This window comes from Oreochromis aureus, linkage group 3 (assembly GCF_013358895.1).
Source record: "Oreochromis aureus strain Israel breed Guangdong linkage group 3, ZZ_aureus, whole genome shotgun sequence".
Classification (NCBI taxonomy): Eukaryota; Metazoa; Chordata; class Actinopteri; order Cichliformes; family Cichlidae; genus Oreochromis; species Oreochromis aureus.
The window spans coordinates 19,261,795-19,274,575 of NC_052944.1; the positions used below are offsets into that span (position 1 = coordinate 19,261,795).

The 12,781-nt window shown below is 40.2% G+C and overlaps 2 protein-coding genes across 3 annotated transcripts in view; one reads left to right on the forward strand and one right to left on the reverse strand.

Moving 5' to 3' along the window:
• Positions 1-1,784: 1,784 nt before the first annotated feature.
• LOC116333173 (fatty acid-binding protein, intestinal-like) lies at positions 1,785-3,673 on the forward strand. Its single transcript, XM_031756358.2, has 4 exons — positions 1,785-2,076; positions 2,426-2,598; positions 2,901-3,008; positions 3,101-3,673. The coding sequence occupies exons 1-4, from the start codon at positions 2,010-2,012 to the stop codon at positions 3,149-3,151; spliced, it is 399 nt and encodes a 132-aa protein (XP_031612218.1). The 5' UTR covers positions 1,785-2,009; the 3' UTR covers positions 3,152-3,673.
• Positions 3,674-9,379: 5,706 nt separating this feature from the next.
• Positions 9,380-12,781, reverse strand: part of LOC116333160 (RNA-binding protein with multiple splicing) — a 40,243-nt gene continuing 36,841 nt past the window's right edge. For both annotated transcript variants that reach the window (XM_031756332.2, XM_031756331.2), the window contains exons 8-9: positions 12,216-12,335; positions 9,380-11,741 (exon numbers count right to left, since the gene is read on the reverse strand). The gene's annotated coding sequence lies outside the window, so the exon portion shown is untranslated. The remainder of the gene's footprint in view (positions 11,742-12,215; positions 12,336-12,781) is intronic.

The following is a 12,781-nucleotide window of genomic DNA, read 5'->3' on the forward strand; positions in this document are numbered from 1 at the left end:
ATTATAACCACAATTAAATACAAGAGCAGTGAGCAGGGCTTAAAGTGTGAGGAGTTTTTGAGCTCATGTACATACCGCTAACTTTTGGCCTTTGCAGCTGCTACTACTCACATTTTTATGTGAGTCCTGTAGCTTCAACCCCAGCTTTATTTTGGGCCAAGGAGTGTGCAATGAATATGGAAATGTCACTGATACTGACACTGACTGGTGAACAAGATCTAAAATATAATCTGTGTTATTTCATCATCCGTGTCTTTCGGTTTGGATTTACCCGCTTCATTGTTAAATGGAAGTGGCATCTCTTGGTGACTGAGAGGAACTCTAGAGTTATACAGAGAGTATTCAGTATTCTTGTAGTGAGCTGTGCAGCTCTGAGTGCAGCTTTACCGCTCAAGAATGCAGCTATAGTGCCCCATTGTCCGTGGACACAAGCTGAATGACAACTAAGGACAATACCCGCGGTGTTTTGTCCTCTATCTCGTCTGCTCTCTCTAAGAATGCATCTTAAACCCCAACCAACATTGTGCTAACAGTGCTATTATGTCTGAAAATCCATTCATATTTGTCTTTTTTTATAATATTTATTGTGTGAAAATATTTTCTTGGAGGAGTAAGTTATGCCGGTTATTCATGTTGTCAAAAAAATCATTTAGAAACTAGCTGACTGAGGACTTCTACAGTAAATTTAAAACTACAGTCAACAGCCATAAACCACGTGTAGTTTATTGCAGGAGGTACTTTTACATTAGTGAGATGGCATATAATAAGATTGTCACAACTGACTGAAAACAGCAAAGTACCTTAAAGATCTGAAGCAACCCTGAATAGGTTAGAAGAAAAATATAAAGCTAAGCAAGGGTAACGAATAAAAAGCAGTAAATAGCCAAAACACAGGAAAGAGTGAATAAATGGTTGGCAGCTAAAACAGTGCTAAAACAACAGAATGTGTTTGATAATTATTTTGGGTAAACCATTTAACTTATTAGCTAAACATTACTGATAAAAGCTTTTTTTTTTAGCTAATGCTATGGCTAGCAGTTAAACGTTTAGCTAGCAGCTCTGGATAAACAACTGAAACAATACAAGCTAAACTGTTAAAGCTGAACATGAAACAACAATGAATGGTAAAAGCATAAAAATTAAAAGTCTGAATAAAGCTTAAAATATGTTTAAATGAACACATTTTACCTCGAGAAGTCTTGTGAAGTGGTTTTTGGGCTTGGGTCCATCTGACAGGGTTTTGGAGCTACAGATGGTGATAGTTTTGTTAAAGGTAACATTATTTTCATCTCTAAAGCTCATAAAAACATACATCCATTTTGTTTTTAATGTAATTCCACAAATCAGTTGAGGAAGACCTAAAACAGGAAGACTATATTTTTAGTCAACAACAGTTAACAGTGAATATTCATTCTGGTGCATTGCACGCAAGTTATGCAAGTTTTGGGTTTTTTAATATTCATAAACCTAATGCTGTCTGAAACTGTAAATAAAGTTAATGAAGTTTTACTTGTAATACAGTTCTGAAACTTTGCTGACACTAACATTGTCCTCAAACTAGGCTAAATAGAAAGTTTGGGGTCCTCTATGAGGCCACAGTAAGAATGCATTGTTAAATAGACCATCATTTTCACGCTAGGCACAAACTGTGTGACAATAGAAAGATTGAGCAGCAGAAAGGGGCACCCATTCAAACAACTCCCTCCTTTCTTTTTTCCCCTGCAGAACAGTGCGACAGTGTTTAACTGTGCCAGATTCACGGAGGGGAGTTGCCCTCCTGTCATTTATCAGCGTATCCTTAAGGTCGTGCAGCTATCGGCCTACATTTGACACCGTCTTTAAATGGCCACATCAGCAGACAGATAATCAGTGAGATAAAGAACAGCATCTTCCATGCCAGCTCAAGGAGGGGTGGATGTGTATAAATTGAGGCCTTTGGGGAATCACAATCTCACGGTCTGCTGTAGCACTTCATCATCAGCTGCCTTCAACCCGACGAGCCTGCAGCCATGGCCTTTAATGGAACCTGGAAGGTCGACCGCAGTGAGAACTATGTCAAGTTCATGGAGCAAATGGGTGAGTGTGTGTGAGAGCACTTGACAGTGTTTAGTTCACTGTCAAGTCATGCACTTAAACTCTGTTTTTTCTGAGCCTGGCCTTATGAATTTATGAGGATAATGTGTGTAACTGTGTTTCCATAGAGTTCAGTGTGGTGCAGGTGTTGCACAGAGCAGTGAGTTGTTAAGTTTTAATGTAGTTGTTGTAACAGCATTCATCTTAGGACTGATTAGAACACTAATAACTATCACGTGGCTATAAAATCACCTCATGTTCATGTTCTGGGGTTAATGACCAATAGCTATCAATCAGCAATCTTCATTCAACAATTCAGTTTCATATTTCCGTGCTTTTTGTGTTTTACAAGGTGTTAATCTTGTAAAACGTAAGGTGGCAGAGCACGACAACCTGAAGATCACCATCGAGCAGAACGGGGACAAGTTTCACGTCAAAGAGTCCAGCACTTTACGCACCAAAGAGGTTGACTTCACTCTGGGCGTTCCATTCGACTACACCCTGGCTGATGGCACTGAAGTCTCAGTGAGTGCACGAAAGAGAAACATTACTAAAGCACAGGCACTTGGTCAAGGTGCTGTTTCATAAGTGCACAAAGGCAACCAGAAATGGTTTATTTTAGGCAAATCTGGCTTGTTTTTAAGAATGATGAATTCGCTGCTAATGGAAATAGTGGAAACCAAGCCAACTAAAAGCTGCAGCTAAAAGCAAAGGAACAGTTTCCAGTGAATAATTCACTCTACGGTGAATTAAAAGTTGCTTTTATGCAAATGTAAAACAGTAAAGGAGAGTGTTAAAGAGTGCTTTGACTGTATATTTTTAACCAGGGTGCATGGGAGATGGAGGGGGACACGATGAAAGGCAAATTCACCAGGAAAGACAACAACAAGCTCCTGACCACGACTAGAACTCTGGTGGGCGGAGAGCTCGTGCAGGTCAGTAGGTCCAGAGGTGTCGATCCCGAATTCAGTCCCAATAAATAAACGTCTCCACAAGCCATCGACACTTTTTGTCTTTTTCTTTGCAGAGCTACAACTATGAAGGGGTGGATGCCAAGAGGATTTTCAAGAAGCAGTAACCTGGATATTGAAGTTCAAGTTGTATTTTTATATAAATCACACAGCCCAGTGAACTGTATCTGAAGTTATTGTTGGCATTTAGCTTATTTTAGAAGAAGAATCATAGTCCCCATGTTCATGAAACAACAGCTAGAAAAACACTGAAATGGTCACACAGCTCAGGTAAACTTGCATCCCTTTTCCTATGAAAGGAGAAAACAAACACTAAACAGCATCCTGGCAGTGGATGTCTATCTGTAGCAGTAGCTAAACATTCAAATGGGTTTAGTTTTATTTGTCTTGGAGGTGTTCAGGATAATCCGCACATCATAGTGTCAACAAATTTCACAGGACTCATTCATTGGTATGGTGTAGATTATCCACAGTAATGGGTGTTTTCAGGTAAAGCTCTACGGCAACATGAAATACATGAAATGCTATTGTGTGTGTTCAAACAGGGAAATAAATCAATAAATCAAATTGCACTAATGGTTCTCATGTATCAGATTGTCCTCTACAATAAAGCATGTTATGTCACTTGAGTTTAGTGTTGGTGTTATTAAATGAGTGAACTGCATGTGAATAAAGTCCGATAAATATAATCAGTCTAGATTGTCTCAACAGATGTGATAAAAGTCTATAATCCTGCATGTCATGTTGCTTCCATGACACAAGCACAAAGCTCATGCCTCTACGATATCATTCTTTACGAGCATCAAAAGCTCTTCATCAGGGATTTAAGTGAAATACCAGGTTACCATTTCAGACTGCTTTCCAGTCACTCTTATAGCGCATGATTGGAGTGTGACCTCACGAACAGAGTCTTCTGCTGTCATGTGACGGCCCTTATGTGCTATGTGGAGAACTAATGATTCATCACATGGCGGTTTTCTAGAAAGTGAACAATGATTTTCATTCAGGGACAAAAAGCTCGTGGCTGTTTTTAGTCATAAAGGGTGTAAAGAGTAAGAGCATGTATGTAATGAGGCTGTCTGACCACAAGAGGGACACCTGTGCCTGCTTTAATTTTACTGCTCCACTTAACATAGATACAGCAGCACAATATGAATTCTAGGACCTGCCAGCTTCAGAAAATGTTACATAAAATGTTTTTTTTAAGGGTTTTTAAATTATTTGTACAAATACACGAGAAATGGCAAAGATAATTATTTGATCATTCTCGGCATGTGTGCAGTATTGAACAAGTGGGGTATAAAAAAAGCAAAAAAAGTGGCAAGCCTACAAAAAACTGTTTACAGAAGATGAAACGTATTATCAGATTTTGAACCGCTATACAGTTTGGAAAGCTTATTGGTGACTGCTCCATTTTTCAGTATGACAATGATCCTAAACACACTCCTAAAGCAGTAGAAGCATACCTAGAAAGAAAAACACACAATGACACACTTTCAGTTTTGTTTCTATAAATCTCAGCACCTATTCCCATTTTCGTAGTAAAATATAACAAATGGTGGCTCAGGACTTTTGCACTCTGCAAAGACAGCTGATGGATAGGGATTAGTTCGGTAAGTCTTCACACCTGCGTAGTTTAACTTTTGTGTCGTTCATCATGTGCAATTTAAGCAAAATAAAGCAAAGGGTTTCCAGCATTTAGAGCTTCACACTGCTCAGAGTGCTTGAGTTTTCCAGTCTTTGGCAGAGTGGGCATCAACATGACACAGATTTCCTTACATGGGCATCTTGGCTAATAATTATCCTCCTGAAACCCAAACTCTTGTTTTGGGACCTGATAAGTATAGAAACTAAGCTGCTTTTGAACAGGGAGTCATCAGATGTTACATATTTAAAAGGAAGAAATCTTATGAGTTACAATAGCTTTATTTGCATTGCATAGCAAAGTAATAAATGTTTTATTGGGCTGAATGAAGTATATGAAAAGCCAAACCATAATACCAACAGTTGTAGACACACGGTCTCAGGACTCTATACTGTATAGTTCTGAGGTTTGTATATAGTACTTTGGTTTGAGGACGTGGTAGGTGATGTCTTTAGATATAAACCATAAGTCCAAATAAAAGTAAAACCAATAAAGTGTTAAAGTATTATTGGCTCTACAATGGTAGACTGAGAAAGAAAGAGTCTAACATCGATCGATGGCAGCTTCCCACTGAGTCCTGAGTGGCACCCCTTTTCACGGAGGTAAAAGTCCGCCACGAACAAGGCTAATCTAGCAGGGGCTGGGCTGCTTTGAACACCGGTTTTCCGCTGAACCCTCCTTAGGGAGGAAAGTCCCCGTAGACCTGTCAGATGCTGGAGGGCTGAACAGATTTCATGCAGGGAAAAAGTGGGCCGGCGGGGGCTTCTTTTCTCTGTCAAGACGTGCAGTCCAGACTCATTTTATGTTTTCGACATTTAAATCAGCAACATTATGGGATGCATCTACATCACTGATGTAATTACCCTGATACAAGACTTCCATGCAATGGATAGGATCAACTTATAAAGTTCAGATTTTACAGCTGTGGCAGTATTGCAAGTTAAAATATTTTTTGACTTCTATTAGCAAATGATGGCTTTCATTTTGTCCTATTGCTATGTATATACATAGAGAGAGAGAGAGAGAGAGGATTATTTTTACCATAACAAAGATGTGTACTCTTTATCTGCCACTGGTTATGTGTGAATCATAAATGCTTTGTAATATCTGTACCACTAGGTAGCACTGTGGAGCTCTTTATTGTCTGAGAAGAAGGCTCTCAGCTGCTCTATGATGTCATCCTCAGCCAAGTTACCATATGAAACACACCCTGTTTACACAGATGCACGCACACACGCGCGCACACACACACACACACACACACACACACACACACAAAGCCCCACTACATAATTATTGGATCTCAACTCAAATTATTGGAATAATATCTCCGGTACTTATCTGGAATCTAGTAGAGTTAGAGTGAAATCAGTGGGAAACAGGAAAGTCGTGGGAGAGTTAGCCTTCAGTGTTTTGATTGCTGTGAGACTGTGGGCGCAAGGGGCCCACCCGAGGGAGGTGGAAGCTGTGGATGAGAGGGGAGGAGGAGGAGGTGGGGAAGGAAAAATAATAGGAGGACAAGAAGAAGACAGAGTCTGTGTGTGTGAAGAAGAGGAGAAAGAAAGGACAACACAGGGAGAAGCCACTCCTCGCCCAGCTCAGCCCCTCTACCGCAGTGAAATCAAATTCACTGACTCACTCTGAAGTCGTCAGCTCATGTGAAAGAATAACGATCACATAGACACTGACGGCGTGCTGGTGAGCGTCGGGGCTATTAGTTGGCCAATGCTTCCAAGAAGACACAGCCCAGCTTTAGCCAGTCACTGTTTGGACAGTGACTGTGCAGGCCTTTGTAGAGACGTATGCAGACTGCTGGATGATGAGTCAGTAGACAGTCAGCACAGAATACTTTATCTCAGACTCCTCAGATTCCTACTCTTACTATAAACAATTCATGCCTGCGTACATGCTCAGATGTCACTTCAATTCAGTTTTATTTTAACCGCGCCAAATCACAACATCACCTCAAGCACCTGAAGTTGCTTTATATTGTAAGGTAGACCCTATAATAATAAAAACAGAGAAAAACCCAACAATCATATGACCCCCTATGAGCAAGCACTTTGGCGACAGTGGGAAGGAAAAACTCCCTTTTTAACAGGAAGAAACCTCCGGCAGAACCAGGCTCAGGGAGGGGCAGGGCCATCTGCTGCAACCGGATGGGGAGACTTGTACCAAACATGTTCATTTGAAAGCATTATTGTGTGAAAAGTATGATGATGATGATGGAGCTGAGACAGCTGGCCATTGGCTGGCCTTTAAGAGATGAGACATTAATAGGAAATATATCATCAAGTCTTCATATTTTTTCATCCATAAATCAAAATTTCTTTTAGTATCTCAAAATCTTGAGTTACTCAGAAGTAAGTCGAAATTTTGAAATACTTATTCGAACTTGCTAGTTAGCTCTGCCTTGTGTAAATTTTTATTTTCATTTTTATTTATTTTTATTTTGTTTTTACATTTCTATTTGTTTTTCCATTCATTTTCTTTAGTCATAGTCATTAGCATAACACACACAAGTATTGTCAATATGATAAAAAAAAAACATATATATAAAAAATAATTAGTAACAACAAAATCAACATCCTAGTATCATCAGCGTGAGCGTGTTAGCATGCGGTTATTAGCTGTAAGCTCAGTTGCTAGCATGTGTGCTAACATGGCTGTGGAAGCTTTTTCACTGTTTTCTGCGGTAGCTGATTGACTTATTCTCTTTGTGTGTCTACAACTTATAAAAGGTGCACAAATAAAACCCATTGGAAACCAGCTGGGAAAGTATTAAATGTGTTAAACATCAGTTTTTAGCTGAATGTTTGTTAAGCCATGCTAATGTTTGGTCTGTATTTAACAGCCACGAGCCCAAAAACTAGTTCAAGTATACACACTGATATTCAGGTAATGTATTAAACCAAGGAGAAGATTTTTAATTTACCTGAATTTTGACTGTTCACTTCAGTGAAATAAAATAAAAACGCTTGTCAGCAAGTCCATTTGTCTGACATCCTGCAGTCAGAAGAGCTTGAGACAGAAACACCTCTTTAATGGGCTTGTCAAATGGAGTAACACCATTACAAAGTGTTGCCGGTTGGGTGTATGCATGCATGCACCCAGATGATTACATACCTTTGCACACACAAGCATTTTCGTCCCTCACTTTGCTCTGCACCGACACCCTGCGTGAACGCCCCCGGGCACGGACGAGTGTGTGTCATGTGAGAAGCTGTTGTGTGCCACCTGGTGTGACTGAGCTGACAGGAGAGTGGAGACAGTGAAGAGAGAAACTAAATTGGCTGTGGCCTCTGTCTCAGGAGTAGCCAGCCCCTGGGTTAGGCGGGCTATTCTTATAGAGGGCAGTGAGAGGTCTCCAGCTCTCCTGATACACAAACCACTTTATAGAATCCCACATCATGTTTTGATGGTCTCCAGGGATTACGGGGGAGGTATTATCCAATGAAAAGTGTAAGAATGGAAGAGGAAATGGAACAATACGAAGGTGGATTTCTCTGTGGGTACAAGGCCACTTCTAAGAGGAGCCAAAATTACCAAATGCAGTCTTGAAATCTAAAAATATCTAATGATGTAAACTGTGGCCTGTAATATAAAGGCCCAGGTAGTACCAGTTATTTACATAGTTATTAAAAGACTAAACATTAGCAAGTTCCCTGGCTACTGCGCTTCAGTGAGCCTGCTCAGATTGTTAGCACATAAGAGGAACCAGTTAGCTTAATGTCTATAAGGTTTGCTATAATTATCCTGTGACCAAAAAGCAAACAAACAAAAAAACATTGATTTCATCTTTTCTCATCAAATATACTCGTGTGCCACTTCATTAGGTATAATGGCCTACTGCAAATTAGTGCTACTGTCTAATCAGCTAATCAGGGACTGATATAAACATGGTTGAAACAACCTGCTGAAGTTCAAACCGAGTATCAGAATGAGGAAGAGAGGTGATTTGTTGATGCTACACATGCTAGTCTGAATTTGAATTCAGGAACAGCAGATCTGCTGGGATTTTCGGACACGACCATCTGCTCAGTGCTCACATAGCAGTTTTCTGGGTGAAAATACCTCACTGATGAGCATTTATGCTACAACATTCAGAGAGTAGGGTCCGAATTTGGTGTAAACATGAAAGCATGGATCCATTCTGTCTTGTATCAGGCTAGCGGTGCAATGGTTTGAGGGACATTTCCCCTTAGTAACATCTGAGCATCATTGAAACACTACAGCCAACCTGAGTATTGTTGCTGACCAGGTCCGACCCTTTATAACCACAGCATACCCATCTTCTGATGGTTGCTCAAAAAGCTTGAATCATCTCAAACTGGTTTCTTGAACATGACACTATGCTCAAATGTCCTCCACAGTCACCAGATCTCAATCCAACACAGCACCTTTGTGATGAGGAGGAACAGGAGATTCTCATCATGGATGTGCAGCAACTGTGCGATGCTTTCATCCCCTTGGATGAATAAGGACAAAAATCTCTGAGGAATGTTTCCAGCACACTGATCGATCTGTGCCACCCCCATCTGTCCAACCCAGTATTAGCAAAGCGTACCTAATGAAGTGCCTTGTGATTCTAGGTCATTTCTATATATGACAGTATATATATCAGAGTTTTATCAGTGTCTTCACATTTCAGAAAACATGCACACTCTGAACAAATAATCATGACAGCACAGATAATGTCAATCTTTAATGGCAGATGGCCTGAAATGTCTTCATTTAACATTTTCATAAAAACGTCTCATTTTGATCATCTCCTTTTTTTTGTTTCAAACAAACAAACCTCTGCAATTCACTGAAATACAGTTTCTCCTTACAGCGGCTAAAGTACATAAATATCAACAGTACTGTATGCATTAGGAAAAAGGAAAAAGAAGAACACGCACACACACATGCCGTGAACATGCACTGAACACACAGCTACACACGCGGTATACTGAAACAAGTAAAGAAATGATTTGTCACTGACAAAAGGAGGGGGGGGGGGTCGTCTTATTCGTTTTTTCAGGAACTTCTGTACCGTACCGCTGGCGAAACACAAAAGGCCCATTCGTTCGAGGAGTATATCTTCTTCTCTGGATTTCACAGTGAATTATGCAGGTAAAACAGTATTCACATGTTACATACAGTATGCTCCAATCAGACCGATACAAACGAAGAAAAAAGCTCTAGAAATTTTTACCAAATGAAAATACAATAAAACTTACAATAATACTTACATTGAATTATATGATGGGCATTTTCTATGAACCTTAAAAAGACAACACCCATTAAAAAACACACACAACATTCACGCACGTTGTATAAATACTTGTTCTAATAAATCTGAGTGCCACACTTGGCTTAAAAATGTCTGTAAAAGCAAAAATAAAAACCAAAAAAAAACAAAACCTTCAGCTGATTTAATAGATATGATGCATATTATCATTAATTACAAACACTTGACTACTGTATGATTCAACCAGTCCGATATAATTGTACACAAAGGGGCTAAACATCACAGGGGACGCTCGTCTCCTCACGCCGTTTGATTGTCACATCGGCGTGAAATGCGACTTGGCCTTCGGAGACTGGTTTCGTATTAACGAATGAAGATTTTGGCGTCAAGATGTCACAGAAATATGATCACTCGATGATATGTCATACAGCAAAGACGTTATTGCAAGATTACAAAAGATTGTTTTGTTTTTTATCTTTTCTTTTTTTATACATCTCACTCCAATCATTATTATGTAAATTCAAACTTTACAAAAGCAGGTTGAATCACACCGGCTCCCTAAAAATAGACAAAAGACACAAATCGCTTAAAGTGAATATCCTTTCAGATGCAGAGTGGCTCTTTGGAGTGACACCAAAAGGGACATGCTGCAAAAATAATGTCATACTTCATAAGAAATCAGACTGACTACAAAAGTAGTCAAAAATGGAATAAACCACTAGCCTAGATAGCTCTCCAGTGTAAAAAAAAAAGAGGAAAAAAAAGCCTTTGGTCTTGTTTCTCTATACTGTGCTGCTGTCCTCCTGCTACACAGCGAAGGAGCGATTTCCTAATTATAGCAGGGCTCAGTTTGCCAAGTATTGCCATCACGCTATACGTGACATTGGGGTCACGCTACCTTCCACCGGCGATGGCTTTTTCCTGTCAGTGCCTCTTTTCACACATCTGATTACCTCAAACAGCCAAACTACGAGCCGGATCAGGTGCGTTTTGTCACTCAACGTTAAATCGCTTCAGACAAAAGACTTCTGTGTTTCGGGTAAAGACGCCACAGACGGACAAAAAAAAAGGACACATGAGCGAATCAAAATTCCTTTTGGAGCAGAGACAATAGCAAACTGGCAGGACTGCTTTGGTATAGCAGGGCGACTTGTTGTTTTAAAATGGCACCGAACAGAAAGGGAACAAAAAAAGAAAAGGTATAAAACGTCCTCACACGATTTAGCACAACATAAATCAACCCAAACAAAACCGTTTCAAACATCGTCTTGATTACAAAAATACCTTTTTGTATTTCTTTAAAATATCTAAAAATGTACAGCATTGTTTTTTCGTTGTTTTCTCTCTCACGCTCTTTTTTTTTTTTTTTTTTTTGCAAAGTCATGCTTCAACATGTAATTTCATAATCATAATAACATTAATATGAATGATATACAGAATAGTAATAATTATAGTCATATAATAACATTACTCAGTAGCACTTTAGCCACACTTCCGGGCGTCTGCAAAGTGGTTGCATAAAACAACGTTTGCACTCCTTTTAGGTGGTCGGCTTTACACCCGCATGTAGAGGATGCAGAGCGAGAGACCAGCTAGGCGGGCGATGCAGTCAGTCGGTAAACAAAGAGCGCGGACGCCTTTGTCGTGCATGCCTGGTACCTTTCACGGAGGTGTCAGAGGAGGTGTAGCCAAGCACTGCCTGTAAATTTACGTAACAGTATAAAAAAGATTTGGAGGGACTTTTGGGGAGGGGGGGGGACTCGATGTGTGATGGAGGCTGGGGTCTAGTATGTCCTGAGGCCCATGAGGCTGCTGCTGCCTGAAAGAGAAAGAACGACAGCGGGGTGAGGCTGAAGATCGTAATGCTAATGGAAACACTGGGAATTACGTGGAAAACACTAACAGCCGTAAAAGTCACACCGATTTTTTAAAATCCCCACCCGATCCAATGCCAAGACCACACCCACATTCAATCTCGTGCTAAAATTCTGGTGTATTTGTTCAAAACATTTCGCAAACCTCAAACATGCACAGATGAAAGTGGACACGGTGTCAGTACAGTTTGGCACTGCTTCCTTCATTCAAGTGGATGTCTTTGACTGATGCTGTCTCTCAAATTTGTATTTTTTATTTTTTAAAAAGGACTTTCACACCTTTTCCTGCAAATCTACACTTTCAAAATCCCCCCTCTCCCCTGCGGGGGCCCGCTACACGGGCGACGAGGTGCGATCTACACCTTTTGTCCTCGCCTGTTGGGATCAACGGTTGTGACGTTCCGAGACGTAGAACTCACCGACGGTGCGCTGCTCCAGCAGCTGGAGTTAGGTCGGTCCTCCTGGTTTCTAATAGGACACGAGAGGCAATCGGCAACGCCCGTCACAGCCGGCCACGGCCACCATCACACATCAGGAACCTGAGCACACAAAAGGAGACAGTTGGAATAAACCTGCTGACGATGTTTCACAGAGGAGTGAATTTTGGTTTTATTCCAACAAAACTGTATGATTTTTAAATGTTCTCAAGCTCTTTTATTACTGGTATGACAAAGTTAAGCTGCATTGAACATACGTTTATGTTTGAAGCTACAAAGTTACACGTTACTGTCGTCACATTATATGTGACTGTCACACTGATGTTCCTGAATGTAATGATTAAAGTTGTTAATCGCATGATTTTGTCACTTTCACTACACAAATTCTCCATTTAATCGCACAAGAGAGAAAAAAAATCATAAAGATAGATAAACACAACTGTCTAACCTCATGGAGCGAAGACAAAAGTGGCAGAGAGGTGGACAACTTTTGAATGGTGGTGATTGCATGGTGGACATTACTTAGAATTTGTTGCACAAAGGGGAAA

What these genes read in the sequence shown, in the direction of transcription:
- LOC116333173 (XM_031756358.2), top strand. Translation starts at nt 2,010, where the DNA reads ATGGCCTTTAATGGAACCTGGAAGGTCGACCGCAGTGAGAACTATGTC. An exon ending in CTGATGGCACTGAAGTCTCA is followed by an intron (nt 2,599 to 2,900) that starts GTGAGTGCACGA and finishes ATTTTTAACCAG; the next exon opens with GGTGCATGGGAGATGGAGGG. An exon ending in TGGGCGGAGAGCTCGTGCAG is followed by an intron (nt 3,009 to 3,100) that starts GTCAGTAGGTCC and finishes TTTTCTTTGCAG; the next exon opens with AGCTACAACTATGAAGGGGT.